General features: G+C 39.8%; 1 protein-coding gene across 1 annotated transcript in view; it reads left to right on the forward strand.

Moving 5' to 3' along the window:
- Window positions 1–16144, forward strand: part of kek6 (kekkon 6) — a 151146-nt gene extending 135002 nt beyond the window's left edge. The window contains exon 2 of the mRNA XM_083136087.1: window positions 8474–16144. Within this exon, the coding sequence (XP_082992213.1) occupies window positions 8644–10830 (2187 nt within the window). The 5' untranslated portion in view covers window positions 8474–8643 and the 3' untranslated portion in view covers window positions 10831–16144. The remainder of the gene's footprint in view (window positions 1–8473) is intronic.
- Window positions 16145–17769: the final 1625 nt, after the last annotated feature.

Consider the following 17769-nt stretch of genomic DNA (forward strand, 5'->3'; position numbering starts at 1 on the left):
GTCTGCCCTATGAAGTATCTGGGTTTGAGTCCTATTTCATTGCATTTAATTTCTTCTCTCATCTATTTAATCTAATTGTCATTCTTTCTCATCCTGTTCCTTGTTTGGAACAATTCGTCTCTATCATAATTGTCCTTATTTCGTCCAGAATGTCTCTTATCGGTTTTCATAGTGTTTCGTCTACTCTCATTGTTTTCTTTTAAGTCCAACATTATTATTTAATAAAAACACACGAATCTGATATTAAAGGTGACGAACACGAAACAAAGCTCCGAATAATAATTGCCCATTGACAGAGATTAATCGGAGCTGATCGCTATAAAATTTTGCATCCTCTTTCGAACTCTTCAACCTCTAATTGCAACAGTCAAGTAATGAACACGAAAAAAAGCCAAAGGAAAATGAATACAAAAAAACATCATTATTGTTAAGATATAGATAATTGACTCTTGATATAAGTAATTGACTACTATAGTCAAGCAACCATCACGATTCAAAGCTAAAGAAAGCAAATAGAAAACACTGATCTTCAGCTTTCTTTACCTATATATCGTGATGATTACTTGAGTGTTGTAGTTACTCTGGAGAGTCAGCCACTGAAACATAAAGATAATTTTTTCCTATTAGGTATCAGTGATTGACACTCCAGGGTACTACAACACTCAAGCAACCATCACGATACAAAGCTAAAGAAAGCAACGATCCATTAGGTATCAGTGATTGACTCTCCAGAGTAACTACAACACTCAAGCAACCATCACGATACAGAGCTAAAGAAAGCAACGATCCATTAGGTATCAGTGATTGACTCTCCAGAGTAACTACAACACTCAAGCAACCATCACGATACAAAGCTAAAGAAAGCAACGATCCATTAGGTATCAGTAATTGACTCTCCAAAATAACTACAGCACTCAAGCAACCATCACGATACAAAGCTAAAGAAAGCAACGATCCATTAGTTATCAGTGATTGACTCTTTAGAGTAGAGTAACTACAACACTCAAGCAATCATCACGATACAAAGCTAAGAAAAGCAACGATCCATTAGGTATCAGTGATTGACTCTCCAGAGTAACTACAACACTCAAGCAACCATCACGATACAGAGCTAAAGAAAGCAACGATCCATTAGGTATCAGTGATTGACTCTCCAGAGTAACTACAACACTCAAGCAACCATCACGATACAAAGCTAAGAAAAGCAACGATCCATTAGGTATCAGTGATTGACTCTCCAGAGTAACTACAACACTCAAGCAACCATCACGATACAAAGCTAAGAAAAGCAACGATCCATCAGGTATCAGTGATTGACTCTCCAGAGTAACTACAACACTCAAGCAACCATCACGATACAAAGCTAAGAAAAGCAACGATCCATTAGGTATCAGTGATTGACTCTCCAGAGTAACTACAACACTCAAGCAACCATCACGATACAGAGCTAAAGAAAGCAACGATCCATTAGGTATCAGTGATTGACTCTCCAGAGTAACGACAACACTCAAGCAACCATCACGATACAAAGCTAAAGAAAGCAACGATCCATTAGGTATCAGTAATTGACTCTCCAAAATAACTACAGCACTCAAGCAACCATCACGATACAAAGCTAAAGAAAGCAACGATCCATCAGGTATCAGTGATTGACTCTCCAGAGTAACTACAACACTCAAGCAACCATCACGATACAAAGCTAAAGAAAGCAACGATCCATTAGGTATCAGTAATTGACTCTCCAAAATAACTACAGCACTCAAGCAACCATCACGATACAAAGCTAAAGAAAGCAACCATCCATTAGTTATCAGTGATTGACTCTCCAGAGTAACTACAACACTCAAGCAACCATCACGATACAAAGCTAAAGAAAGCATCGATCCATCAGGTATCAGTGATTGACTCTCCAGAGTAACTACAACACTCAAGCAACCATCACGATACAAAGCTAAAGAAAGCAACGATCCATTAGGTATCAGTGATTGACTCTCCAGAGTAACTACAACACTCAAGCAACCATCACGATACAAAGCTAAAGAAAGCAACGATCCATTAGGTATCAGTGATTGACTCTCCAGAGTAACTACAACACTCAAGCAACCATCACGATACAAAGCTAAAGAAAGCAACCATCCATTAGTTATCAGTGATTGACTCTCCAGAGTAACTACAACACTCAAGCAACCATCACGATACAAAGCTAAAGAAAGCAACGATCCATTAGGTATCAGTGATTGACTCTCCAGAGTAACTACAACACTCAAGCAACCATCACGATACAAAGCTAAAGAAAGCAACGATCCATTAGGTATCAGTGATTGACTCTCCAGAGTAACTACAACACTCAAGCAACCATCACGATACAAAGCTAAAGAAAGCAACGATCCATTAGTTATCAGTGATTGACTCTCCAGAGTAACTACAACACTCAAGCAACCATCACGATACAAAGCTAAAGAAAGCAACGATCCATTAGGTATCAGTGATTGACTCTCCAGAGTAACTACAACACTCAAGCAACCATCACGATACAAAGCTAAAGAAAGCAACGATCCATTAGGTATCAGTGATTGACTCTCCAGAGTAACTACAACACTCAAGCAACCATCACGATACAAAGCTAAAGAAAGCAACGATCCATTAGGTATCAGTGATTGACTCTCCAGAGTAACTACAACACTCAAGCAACCATCACGATACAAAGCTAAAGAAAGCAACGATCCATTAGTTATCAGTGATTGACTCTCCAGAGTAACTACAACACTCAAGCAACCATCACGATACAAAGCTAAAGAAAGCAACGATCCATTAGGTATCAGTGATTGACTCTCCAGAGTAACTACAACACTCAAGCAACCATCACGATACAAAGCTAAAGAAAGCAACGATCCATTAGTTATCAGTGATTGACTCTCCAGAGTAACTACAACACTCAAGCAACCATCACGATACAAAGCTAAAGAAAGCAACGATCCATTAGGTATCAGTGATTGACTCTCCAGAGTAACTACAACACTCAAGCAACCATCACGATACAAAGCTAAAGAAAGCAACGATCCATTAGTTATCAGTGATTGACTCTCCAGAGTAACTACAACACTCAAGCAACCATCACGATACAAAGCTAAAGAAAGCAACGATCCATTAGTTATCAGTGATTGACTCTCCAGAGTAACTACAACACTCAAGCAACCATCACGATACAAAGCTAAAGAAAGCAACGATCCATTAGGTATCAGTGATTGACTCTCCAGAGTAACTACAACACTCAAGCAACCATCACGATACAAAGCTAAAGAAAGCAACGATCCATTAGTTATCAGTGATTGACTCTCCAGAGTAACTACAACACTCAAGCAACCATCACGATACAAAGCTAAAGAAAGCAACGATCCATTAGGTATCAGTGATTGACTCTCCAGAGTAACTACAACACTCAAGCAATCATCACGATACAAAGCTAAAGAAAGCAACGATCCATTAGGTATCAGTGATTGACTCTCCAGAGTAACTACAACACTCAAGCAACCATCACGATACAAAGCTAAAGAAAGCAACGATCCATTAGGTATCAGTGATTGACTCTCCAGAGTAACTACAACACTCAAGCAACCATCACGATACAAAGCTAAAGAAAGCAACGATCCATTAGGTATCAGTGATTGACTCTCCAGAGTAACTACAACACTCAAGCAACCATCACGATACAAAGCTAAAGAAAGCAACGATCCATTAGGTATCAGTGATTGACTCTCCAGAGTAACTACAACACTCAAGCAACCATCACGATACAAAGCTAAAGAAAGCAACGATCCATCAGGTATCAGTGATTGACTCTCCAGAGTAACTACAACACTCAAGCAACCATTACGATACAAAGCTAAAGAAAGCAACGATCCATTAGGTATCAGTGATTGACTCTCCAGAGTAACTACAACACTCAAGCAACCATCACGATACAAAGCTAAAGAAAGCATCGATCCATCAGGTATCAGTGATTGACTCTCCAGAGTAACTACAACACTCAAGCAACCATCACGATACAAAGCTAAAGAAAGCAACCATCCATTAGTTATCAGTGATTGACTCTCCAGAGTAACTACAACACTCAAGCAACCATCACGATACAAAGCTAAAGAAAGCAACGATCCATTAGGTATCAGTGATTGACTCTCCAGAGTAACTACAACACTCAAGCAACCATCACGATACAAAGCTAAAGAAAGCAACGATCCATTAGGTATCAGTGATTGACTCTCCAGAGTAACTACAACACTCAAGCAACCATCACGATACAAAGCTAAAGAAAGCAACGATCCATTAGTTATCAGTGATTGACTCTCCAGAGTAACTACAACACTCAAGCAACCATCACGATACAAAGCTAAAGAAAGCAACGATCCATTAGGTATCAGTGATTGACTCTCCAGAGTAACTACAACACTCAAGCAACCATCACGATACAAAGCTAAAGAAAGCAACGATCCATTAGGTATCAGTGATTGACTCTCCAGAGTAACTACAACACTCAAGCAACCATCACGATACAAAGCTAAAGAAAGCAACGATCCATTAGGTATCAGTGATTGACTCTCCAGAGTAACTACAACACTCAAGCAACCATCACGATACAAAGCTAAAGAAAGCAACGATCCATTAGTTATCAGTGATTGACTCTCCAGAGTAACTACAACACTCAAGCAACCATCACGATACAAAGCTAAAGAAAGCAACGATCCATTAGGTATCAGTGATTGACTCTCCAGAGTAACTACAACACTCAAGCAACCATCACGATACAAAGCTAAAGAAAGCAACGATCCATTAGGTATCAGTGATTGACTCTCCAGAGTAACTACAACACTCAAGCAACCATCACGATACAAAGCTAAAGAAAGCAACGATCCATTAGTTATCAGTGATTGACTCTCCAGAGTAACTACAACACTCAAGCAACCATCACGATACAAAGCTAAAGAAAGCAACGATCCATTAGGTATCAGTGATTGACTCTCCAGAGTAACTACAACACTCAAGCAACCATCACGATACAAAGCTAAAGAAAGCAACGATCCATTAGGTATCAGTGATTGACTCTCCAGAGTAACTACAACACTCAAGCAACCATCACGATACAAAGCTAAAGAAAGCAACGATCCATTAGTTATCAGTGATTGACTCTCCAGAGTAACTACAACACTCAAGCAACCATCACGATACAAAGCTAAAGAAAGCAACGATCCATTAGGTATCAGTGATTGACTCTCCAGAGTAACTACAACACTCAAGCAACCATCACGATACAAAGCTAAAGAAAGCAACGATCCATTAGTTATCAGTGATTGACTCTCCAGAGTAACTACAACACTCAAGCAACCATCACGATACAAAGCTAAAGAAAGCAACGATCCATTAGTTATCAGTGATTGACTCTCCAGAGTAACTACAACACTCAAGCAACCATCACGATACAAAGCTAAAGAAAGCAACGATCCATTAGGTATCAGTGATTGACTCTCCAGAGTAACTACAACACTCAAGCAACCATCACGATACAAAGCTAAAGAAAGCAACGATCGATTAGTTATCAGTGATTGAATCTCCAGACTAACTACATCACTCAAGCAACCATCACGATACAAAGCTAAAGAAAGCAACGATCCATTAGTTATCAGTGATTGACTCTCCAGAGTAACTACAACACTCAAGCAACCATCACGATACAAAGCTAAAGAAAGCAACGATCCATTAGGTATCAGTGATTGACTCTCCAGAGTAACTACAACACTCAAGCAATCATCACGATACAAAGCTAAAGAAAGCAACGATCCATTAGTTATCAGTGATTGACTCTCCAGAGTATCAACAAGTAGTAGAAGTGAACACAAACAAATGAGAATCCTTTTGATGTCAGCGATTTACTTCTGGAGTCTAGTCAAGCAATTATCACGCTACAAAGACCAAGGGAGTGAGTACAAGCGAACTACATAATTCCTAAGATATCAGTGATTGACTTTTCGAACTCGTTGCGGAACCATCAGTAAGAGACTTGCCCCAACGTTTTGGCATTCCTCCCCCGCCCACCTCCCTCGCAGATGGTGTTTCATCTCCTGTGTGCTTTGCCTTGTATCTGCATAACTACACCAAGCTTCCTCCGCAGCCTTCTTCATCCTATTTATACAGCCCTAGTTCTTGATTCGCAGAGCGCTCTTTCTTTCTCTCTCTCTCTCTCTCTCTCTCTCTCTCTCTTGTTCTCTCGCTTCCTTTCAAACTCATCAAAATTCCAAGGAAGTTTCAGACACTTCGGAAGACAGCGACATGCCTCTGCTAGATTGCGAGAGATTTTGAATTATATGCTTATTATTCCTCGTCAGGTATTGCACAAGCGAAAGGAACACTGCGGAGAAAATGCATTAAGAGGCTGAGCGGAGATATTGCTAGGAGACAGATGGGCCAGACAAGTAGGCACTACGTTATCGCTTATGGGAATAAATCCGTACATCATATAACTTGCTGTTGTACGAGCGGTATGATGAGAAAATGTGCCCATTTCTAAGATATTTACGTATAAATTCATAACGAAAGCCAGGAAGGGGGAATTTGGTAAGAAAACAAGTACTTGCGAGTTTGCATGGTACTTAGATGAGACGAGACTCGTTTCAAGAATGTTGATACCTGTCTCATTCTTGATCTCGTCTCCAGTTGCAAGTACCTCCCTCGGTCTCTGTCCCGAAAGGAAAGTGTCGAGCTTGTTTCGGTCTCGTCTCCAGTCTCAAGATAATAAGAAAAAGTACAGATGCACGATGCACATAGCGGGCCTTGGAAGTTGGTTTCCATATATTCTCGAAGTTGGTTGTAGGTGAAGTGATCATCTTCTTAGGTTGTTCCAAGATGCCCATTGACGAGAAGTTGGATAGATTAAAAAATGTAAATAATTATTATTAAACTAAACTAAAAAAAACAACGTTTTACGCACATAAGCTACCTATAAATTATTAGGTACCCAGTTAAAATTTTCGGAGACGAAATTTTCAAGACCTCACCGATGGCGTAAGGGTAACGTCGTCGCCTTATAAACAAGGAATCCCGGATACGATACACGGTGGAGGCACATAGTGATTCGGGTCTAACTTTAAAGATGAAACTGTCTCTGTATAAAGTCAACTTAAAAGCAATCTCAACGAGACGAAATTCTCGGACAGTTAGTCTAGATTTTACAGACATATGTCTCATAGTAATTATAATTAAGCCTTGTTTCCATATTAAAACCAAACTAAACTAAACTAAACTAAACTAAAGTTCTTCGTCTGAGGAAGACCCTGATACGGGGTCGAAACGTTACGTGTTAAGTGTTTTTATCTTAATAAACTACCTTGGTCAGCAACTTTTTGGTTTTACATATGTCTCGTTCTCGGTCTCTCGAAGTCTCTGATTTCATTCGTGACGAGACTGAGACTTTTTTTTTATATTGGCCAGGAAGACCCATTAAGGAATCATAGAAACCTAGCCTACGAAATGAAACCAAGAGAAATGGTATATTAGTGCATATCGGCAGATCGGTTAATTTGAAAGTAATATTATCTACTGAAATTCTTTAATGTGGTTTTTAATTTCAATTTCAATTTTCCTGTATTAAGGAATTTATTTATCCTGGAAGGAGTTCAATGTGACAATTGGTTGCTGAACTTACATACATTTGTTATATCTCTGGTGTAGTGCAAAGAAGAATTGTCAATTTGTAATATATATATATAACACTTGTTAGTAAAAAGCTGTTAATGATAAATGAACTTGATATCATTTTTTGCCATTCATGACTGAAGTATTAGAGAACATAAAACTTTGTAAGACAACCTCGAATGAGCCTTGTACATTTCTTTTTTGTTAGGATATCAATATTTGGAAGGTAATGAGATTCAAGAATCGTTAGCTTTAATTGATAAACGAATTGGTTTAGTTATTATTCATTAATTGACCCTCAATAACAGGATGATCAGGAAGAAATATAATATGAAGTTCATATCTGTATAAAAATACAGAAGGCACAGTGGCGTACGCAAGGGGAGGGGGTTGATGGAGGTCCAGTATTCCTAAAAGAGGAACTTCGAAGGTAAGAAAAGATGAGAAAACGAGTGCTCATCACTAAAAAGTATATGTAACGCACTCCTTTCGAAAATTCTGGGCACGCCACTGAGATGGGAAATGATTTTGATCACCATGAGAAAGACAATAATTCTGATTTTTCCCTGTTATTTTTTTGCTAGAATCTTCCATTTGTAAATATATAACATCTCTCTAACGCAAATATAATTATTTACAAAGTGATAAAGAGAAATAACTATTTGGATAATGAGCCAATGTGCGACTCTAATACCTTTCCCTAGAGCGATTTCTTGAGTTGGTAAGTTGAATAATGTCATATGTTGCCGTATCACAGATTACTGAGACTTCCATTGTTCTGTCTTTCCAGGTGCACTTTTCGTCAGAACTTTCGGCTCAATGCCATTTCCACGAACTCAGAAGGTCCTGGTGCTCATCTCTAGGAGAAACAGGAGGAAGAAGCGCTACGGATGATGTGGCGGTGGGTCGGAGGGCGGACCCAGCCCAGGAGACGAGAGCTGGGGGGTGCTGCAGGCTAATATGGCTGCCGGCCTGCTGAGGGGTCGGTCACGCGCAGGGGAGGGCTGGCACTGCTGGTGGACGCTTGTTTTCGTCACCATCTCCGGGTGTCTCGTGTTGGTGATGGCTACACCCGACTGGTCTGACTACTGCCCCTCAAGCTGCCGGTGCAAGTGGATTTCGGGGAAGAAGACTGCTCTGTGTCAGTCAGCGGGGTTCACCACCGTCCCCAACACGTTGAATTCGGACATCCAGGTCTTGGATCTTACGGGGAACGCCATTCCGTTTCTGACGAAGGACGCCTTCAGGTCGGTCGGGCTCAACAACTTGCAGAAGGTCTTCATCCGGCGGTCCGGCTTGAAGGAGGTGCACCGGGATGCGTTCAGGGACCTGAAGATCCTCATAGAGGTCGATCTGTCGGACAACTCCATCTCCACCATCCAACCGGACACTTTCACTGGGAACGACAGGCTCCGGATACTGTATCTTAACGGGAATCCCTTGACCGAGCTTCGAGATGCCCAATTCCCTCCCCTTCCACATCTCAGGACTCTTGAGATGCAGAACTGTCAATTGAGACGCATATACCGCGACGCCTTCATCCACCTGTCGACTCTAGAGTCCCTTAACCTGAACAGCAACAGGCTGAAACATGTATCTGAGGCGGTGTTTCTTCCAATAGTGAAGTTGAAGACTTTATCCCTTGACAGCAATCCGTGGAGGTGCGACTGCAAGCTCAGGGGTTTTAGGAATTGGATCCTGGCCAGCAATCTCTACTCGATCTCCCTGACGTGCACCGAACCTGACAGAGTTGCTGGTCGTCTGTGGGAGAACGTGGCGGCGAAGGACTACTCGTGCAGTCCTCAGATGGAGATCAGTGACAAGATGGTGCAGGGGGAGGTGGGAGGAAACGCCACCTTCAGTTGTTTTGTCCGGGGGGATCCGGAACCGGAAGTCCGGTGGTTCTTCAACGGGAAACTTCTGGGGAACGGAACAGTGTTTCAAGACCAAGTGCTCTTACTAGAAGAGGAAGGTTATCTGGAGAAGTGGACCAACCTCACGATTTCCAACCTGACCGAGCAGGATGCCGGGGACTACTCGTGCTTCGCGAGAAACTCTGGGGGCATAGTGAGCCGAAACATTACACTTCTCCTCCCTGAAGTTGTTATAGCCACGACTCTCAGCAAGGCGGAATCCTGGCTGTTGTGGGCGGGGATAGTGGCGGGGGGTGTTGTTACGTTTTTCGTGCTAATCGTCGCCGTGCTGTGTTGTTGCATATGCGGGAGGAGGAGAAAGAAGAGGAAGCGGAAATCGAAGATGAAGAGCAGCGTGAGCTACACGGAGCAGGAGAAGAAGCTGCTTGACGTCAGCATCACCGAGAGACCTTCCGGAGCCGGCAGCTTCGAAGGGATGTCTCAGACTGAGATGGAACTCCTGGACGTGGGTAGGGACCAGACATCGGATCACTGTGAGCAGATGCATGTGACTATCGAAAGGCACGTCGAGGAACAGAATGTTCCTTGTTCTTCCTCTGCTGTAGTGTCTAGTGTTCCCGCAACGGCAGCCGTTTCTTCCGGGAACTATTCGGCGAATCCTGGCGCTTTTCCTCCAAGAGGGACGCTAGCCCCACCTCCAGAGTTCTCGTCGACTCTTCCAACAGGTACTTTTGGAAATATTTTCATTTCTGTGTCAGTGACTCAAGAACCCGACGTTCCACCTGACGGACAACGTTATCCTGACTTGCTCGATATCCCTCACAGGACTAAGGCCTCGTCCACGGTGGCCGCCGCGGCCATCAGCGTGGCCACGGGGCCGGACCTCCCATCATCTCACACCCCATACTATCATCAGGATCTTCACTGCCCAGCTCCATTCCAGCAACCGTACACGCAGCAATACCCTGCGATAGCCGATCAAAGGTGCGTAGAGGACACCGCACGCCTGTCGTACGCAACGCTGCCTCGCAGGCAGAAACACAAAGACGAATGTGACTCTAGAATAGATCCTGTTGTGAGGGTGGGACCACAGTATGACAACATGGGACCCAGAATAACCGCTGATGGCAGCTCGAAGTTGTCATTGCACGGCAAGGACCTGGAGCTACACCTGACAGAGGACGAAGGGAGCGATCCACACCTCACAGACATCCCTCCCCCACCTCCCCCTCCGCTCTGTTCCCCATTGCCTCCAGAGTATGTGTCTTTGTGAAAGGAGATCATTGTTAGGCCACATTTTTAAATTTGAGCAAGGTAAAGAATTGACACAATTGTTTTTTCAAGGTAACAAAAAGCCCAAATGTTAATTTGATCATGTTGTTGGTGTTGCAACAAAACATACGCCAGTTTTAAATTCACTGATACAGTTGTCTGGGCGATGTCAAATGCAGATAGAGCTAAAAATGTGTTTAAAAATAAAGTGGCAAGGATTACGATGCAATTGTTTGAATAGACTGGAGTAATGTTGCAGATGAATATACAGAGCATTTCAAAATGATTAATCGAATTTCAGATGATCTTATTTCTATATTTGTAAACCATATTCTGAGAATGAAAGCGGGAATCTTAGTTTTTCAAGGTTACCGCAAGAAGTCTGCACAGATGTGCATGCTTACTTGTTCTCAATAGGGAAGAAGTAGGCGACTGTTAGATTGGTTGCAGCGGATCCCATGACTAGTTGGCCGCCTAGGTCACCGGATCTTACCCTGTGCAACTTCTTTTGAGGATACTGTGTACGTTGTCACTGCTTCCCACAACTATGCATAAGTTTAAAAAAACGCATCTTAACTGCTGCGGAGTCAGTGAGAACGGACGTGCAGGAGCGAGTATGGCACGAATTTCTCTACCACCTTCTTGTTGTTCGTGTAACTAAAGGAAGTCACATGGAGCAAGTTATGATATGAATTGTGATGAGATTTTCTTCAGATTGACCTATCACGTACCACTGTGACCTAGTCAACTCAAAATAGTCGATCATTTGATCCGATGAATCATTTTGAAATACGCTGTAGAACCGAAGAGAATATTAATACAATGTATTCAGTTACGACCTTAATCCCGATGTGAAATTCGTTCCTTAATACTTCACAAAAACGTCTGCTTAAATTGCTACAAATCAGAGAGAACCTTTAATCAGGTGACATAACAACCCAGAGATTTCTGGGAACACACTAGTCTACACCTTGTACGATATTAAGAAGCAAGTATAACGAAAAGTAGTGGTTGATTATGCAAGACATGAAGCGGAGGAATTAGAGTCCAAGTGAGAAAATTTAGTTAAGTTTGAAAGAGCCTTAATACTAAAATATGAATACTAAAACAATCACGTTTTAATATTGTTTATTTCCTTGGACGACTATTGAAGTTTGTCTCTTACATTAAGAGAACAACGGGCGAAAATTGCTTGGTTATTATTCGCACTGAAAAGAGAGGAAAAATTGAGAATGATGAATAAGTGTGAGGGAAATGTATTAATCATAATTACCCAGTAACATTACAAGAAGAGGTACATAGAGAAGAATTTAATCACAATAGAATACTTTCTGCTTCAATGTGCATACTTTCTACTTTCGATTACTGCACCTTTATATGTTTCAATGCAACCACTAAAATTCTTGTTTTATATTTTTTGTATGTTAAGAATACATTCCCTGAACCTCTTTATGTCATCACTAGGACTAGAATTTTTATGACCTAAAAATTACCAAAACATGCAAAGTAAAATATGCTCTTATGACTTACATTTTACAAAATATGCACTATAATTTGAAAAATATACCCTTATAACTGGACTGTTTCAAACATCAATATCTAACATATGCTGAGATATTTTCACGTACGTGCTTTTTTTTAGTTCACTTTATGGGCCCTGAATTGCAATGCACAATGAATACTTTCTGTAAATTTTCAAATAAAAAAAAAAGATTTTGCTGCAGTAAAAAAAATTGAGTGAACATGGGAGTAAGGACGAATCCACTTCGAAAATGACTGTTTATTTCTTGAAAAGGCGAAAATATGCTGAATATGATGGAAAATCCATCAAAATATGCTCTATCACGTAAAAATGGCCAGATATGCCAAAATATGTCCTTAAAAAGCACCTTAATTTATCTTAATTAGCTTCTTCATAATATGAATTTCTATATCTTTAGGGAACACATCACCCTTACCCAAAAAAATATGATAAGTGTTGAAAATCATAGCCCTAGTCATCACTATTCTACCATCAATGACATGTTTTCTAGAATTTCAACGATTTCAGCCATATATTTAATGGGAACATAATTCAAAGTTAATGGAAACATGGTCCCTACATGAAGTTTCACAAGACGTAACGTATACATGTGAAAATTTCGAGAATACATCACAGGTCCTATGCAATTTCATTTTTAACACTTTAGTTTTGCAATCAGATCCTCTGGCTATTCCTACATTCGTGGAGTTGTGGCATGTAGGCAAACCAAAATTTAGTTTCGTCGACCTAATTATTTTTTAGGTCTAATGATTCCAGTATTCATATTACCTTTAAAATTTGTTGAATAAATTACTAAATATGACAGTGACAGACATGAGCAGAATTACTGTATAAGACTAAAAACAATCATATTACCTTTAAAATTTGTTGAATAAATTACACATAAAAATGACAGTGGCAGACATGAGCAGAATTAGTGCTAAGACTGTAAAACAATCTACATGTTCGATCTTTTAAATATTCAAGGCAGCTAAAGTGCATAATATCGGGAAACAATGGATTGTTTTATTGCAACACCAACAATAACTGTTAAACTTTATGAATAAGTAATAAGAACTGATTCAGAAATGCACCTACTGTATTCATATGTAAGCTCAGTAAAACGTCACTTTCGCAAAAATTGTGGTGGTGGGTAATAAATCAACACGTTCCAGTGTTCTAGGTCTACACTTAATTTTAATTTGTTGTTTGTTATCTAATTTTCTAACTAGCATGGTTAGAGCATCGTATATTAAATTGTTATTTATTAATGACCACTTAGGTGCCTTTCTGAAACTAACCTATGACCCTTTGAATTGGCTTTAGCATATGCTTCTATTGTATTATCTTTATGTTCGCTCCATCTAGAAACAATCATTTTTAATACGTGGAGTGACGGAGGTTTTATTTACTAAATTTGTATGTAAAAAATAAACAATGTAACATTCGTATACGAACTGAGAAACAATGATATATCTAGCGAACTGAAGGAAACTTGGTATGTATAATACTTCAAAACAAATTTGTTTGCTAAACATTTACGATCAATTACACACTGGTTGATTACTGTTCAAAAAAATTATAATAGTTTGGACACCAGATGTTCTTTTAAACAAAAAATACAATTGTTTGCACAATAGATGATGATGTTCGGAAAATATGATTTGTTACCAAAAGTAAGTAATTGGGTATTTTTTGTTCACAAAATATGCTTTACTTTAAATCTTAACACATTATTGTAAGAAGAGGGACTTGAGGCGTTTTTTATGTTATTGAAATTTTGTTTGCAGTAAATTTTGCGTTATATGATTATTGAATGAATTGCTATTATTTATGATTTGTTATTGTTGTTTGTGGTGCTTAACAATGCTAATTATGGCTACAAGGTGTCTAGAATTTTCGGGAAGCGGGGAGGATGCCAGTGTAAATATTGAAGTGTCTTTTCCATCTCCGCTAGACTCAAGCTTTGAGTAAATTTGAGAAATTGTTTTAGAACATATTCAATGTCATCGCAAATTCATTGTTGGTTTAATTTTACGTATGTACTGATTTTTTATGAAAATCAAAGGGAATAATTCCTGACCATAAATTTACGAAAATCTGTTCTGCTTCCAACGGCATATGTTTTGTATGAAATTAACTTTTACTGCAGGAACGCATAGATAACTCAAATTCCAATCTGAGATCCGTCATTGTGTAACGTATTACAGTAAAAACTAAAAAATTAATAACTAACATCGCATATGGTTACATAAAAACATTGAAATTGAACGTTCATTGGCTTCTTATTCATGACTGCGTTTGCACAAAACTGATAGGCATTTTACTCACATACTCACATGTGTTCTAATCCGCCATGAGTTCTGATGGAAATTTGTAGCTATATAGGATACATATTTGAAGTGTGTACACACACACACACACCTGCTTCCGGACTATACATTTCATACCATTCCATGAATATATTCTTCCAGCAATCTTCGTGGACGAAACTGTCCGGTGGCCATGACAAGGTGTTAAATTACAGGCGCAGAGGATTATTCACGCGCATGCGCGCAACTTTACACACTGCGGTTACGAGCTAAACACACCCAAAGATCGAAACTGATGCGCACGAAAATGAATCTGGGGCATCGCGATACACTCGTGTAAAGTGAAACACGTTGGGAACTCTAAAATGAGCAGGCACTTCAATCCTATAGGTGGAGGTCTTTATGGGCCAAGGAAACGGTTCCAAATGTTGACTTGACCAAGCCCCCATTAAAACCTCCTCGGTTTGAAAAGGTTGCTCATGCTGCTACTCCCGAGTCAGACTTGTCAAGATTGAAGGGTAAACAAACGCATGCGTGCGTAAACACGTACAATTCAAATATGGCCAAAGCAATAACGGCGTGTTATTTATCGACACCAAACCAGAAAACTATAATGAAAATTGAATGGAAATAAACCACTGACAACAATTTAAGGGATGAAAAATAGGATTAGAACGTTGAAATTGCGTATCGAATCTGATGAACGTATCGGAGAAGAATCTCACAAGAACTCAATTAGGAATATCTGTTCGCATCCATATTTAATCCTTTCGTCTTCACCAATATCCTCTTTCCATACGACTATTTTTCTACTGTGACAGCTCCAGGTCCTTCTTTACCTCACTATTACCATATTTGTTTTTTGGCTATTGTACTATAAACAGCAAATATTACATTTTGTCCACTTTCTTACTTTTTTTTACCACTTTCTTATTATCATGCTTCAGTGCTTAGTGTGGTGTGATGCAAGACCAGAAATTCACGGTTCGAAATCGGGGTACACAACCGCGCTTAACCTGAACAAGCAGAAAAAAACTACACTCAAACAAATTTCACATCTATGTTTGTTTTCTTAACACACGCATGCTGAATATACACTCTGAAACACTCCGTGATATTGTTCGTTGCATAACTTTCCAAAAATAACGGAAAAAGTTTTAAAATCTTCGTTTTCGGAAAAACGGAAAGGACATAATAGACCCGCACTTGCTCCCCCGTTAGCCGAACGGGCGGGCGCTTTCCTGGAAACAATTTGTCACCAGATTACGTCGCGAGTGCCTCAGGAAGCGACAGATAATCCACATTAGAGTTAAGTTGAACAATGAAAATTTTGTAAACGACTTCTCCAAAACGCGCCTCTTTTCACCGTAGCCCGGAAGCCTATATTTCATACTCATTTCCCAGATGTTTGCATATTCAACAGTCCCGAAAGAACTGGAGGAAAGGGAATAAAGCAGAGGAAACGGGATAGAGAGATAGAGAGAGAGAGAGAGAGAGAGAGAGAGAGAGAGAGAGAGAGAGGGGAAAAAAAGAGAACGTCACGTAACTGAAGCGTGCTAAGATAAAAGGGACTCTGCTCTAGAGGGAGGCGAAACGCCGCACTTAATTTTCCTCCCTGATGCTGTGATGAAATGACGCTGAAGAGAAGAGACGAGATAAGGCAAGTCTTCACGTGAAGAGCCGGAATGGTAGAAACGGAGAACACAATGTCCCTGCTCGGCAGGAAGCTAATTTCTTTGTTTGTCTCGTTGTGCAGTTTGTTTCCTCAGCCGGGTGCGTTTCGATATTGTTTTTCCTAAGCACGTGGAGCCTAGTGGCATCATGGTTCTTCAAGATCTTCCAGCCTATCTAGCAGTCTTAAGGATCCTCTATGACAGGGTATTCAGTAATGTAGTAAGGGGAGATGACTGAGAGACCAGGTACGGTTTGTTTTTCACCTTATTTTCATTAATCGTACGTTTTTTAAAATTGGGCCAATAGGGATTACAATACCCATTTGTCTACCTCAGGAATGACTGTTTACGAAAATACCTTCCATTTCAAAAGAATCATGTAGTTCTTCCAAATTCCTACGAAGAAGTCAATTCGCATACAAATATTCGCTACACATTTAAAAACTTAACAGTTTTGCTGGCTATACTTCACTGACATCAAAGATAAAATAATTTAACATATATTTTACACACATTACGGCCGTAGTGACAAAAAATATTTTGTTAAGAGACAATCGGTCAATCGTAAATCATCTATATCTAATTAGGAAGCGAGTAACACACGCTTCGCTCATGCTCCATCGTAAACTACGCCATCGACCCTCCTCCACTTGTTTACCTAAAGTTTGCTTCTTTGTTTTCCATCACACAACCGCTATTTCCGACAACAATATCTCACTGACGACAGAAAACTAACTAGTCAGTTAAGTGTCGTGAACTTCTCATCCACTTCACATTCCATCACTATCTTTATTATTTGTTCATTTCTCGAGTAGTTGATAAGTCAGTGGCCTATTCGACATGGTCACACATTGATTGTCTAAATTGTGGCTTCCATCTTGTCAAGCACATAAAACAAAACAGCAGGTTCACATAAACTGTGAAGATATCAGCTTAATAAAGAAGTACTGAATGTAATAAGGATTATTCGAACATTTATTATTGCTCGCAGCCAATAACGTTTTAGGTAGATCGACTTGATATTGTTTGACAGTGCCTTTGCAAATAATTCAATGACTTGAAATCCATGATATCGTACCAGAATTCTTGACAATCGGTGCGTGAATTTTTCTTTCATGGCGGAAAATTAGTTCCAGTTCTTTCTTTTAACAATATGTATAGTTTGTGCAACACGCTCGGAAAATATGATTTATATCTGCTTAACATTTGTAATTTTAATTCAATCTTATAATTTGTTTCTATTAAGCAAGTTATCACGATTATCTTTGTTTCATGGTTAAAAAATACTCAAATCATACTGAGTAGGAATTTTCAGTGAAGCATTTCGGATTGGAATTTCAGCTAAGGCTTTAACAAATCTCATATGGTTAAGCATTCTGAGTTACCTTAAAAACAATGCAATTTTCAAGAAATAACATGCAGAAATGCCTTAA

Source organism: Lepisma saccharinum, chromosome 1 (assembly GCF_977018435.1).
Source record: "Lepisma saccharinum chromosome 1, izLepSacc3.1, whole genome shotgun sequence".
Classification (NCBI taxonomy): domain Eukaryota; kingdom Metazoa; phylum Arthropoda; class Insecta; order Zygentoma; family Lepismatidae; genus Lepisma; species Lepisma saccharinum.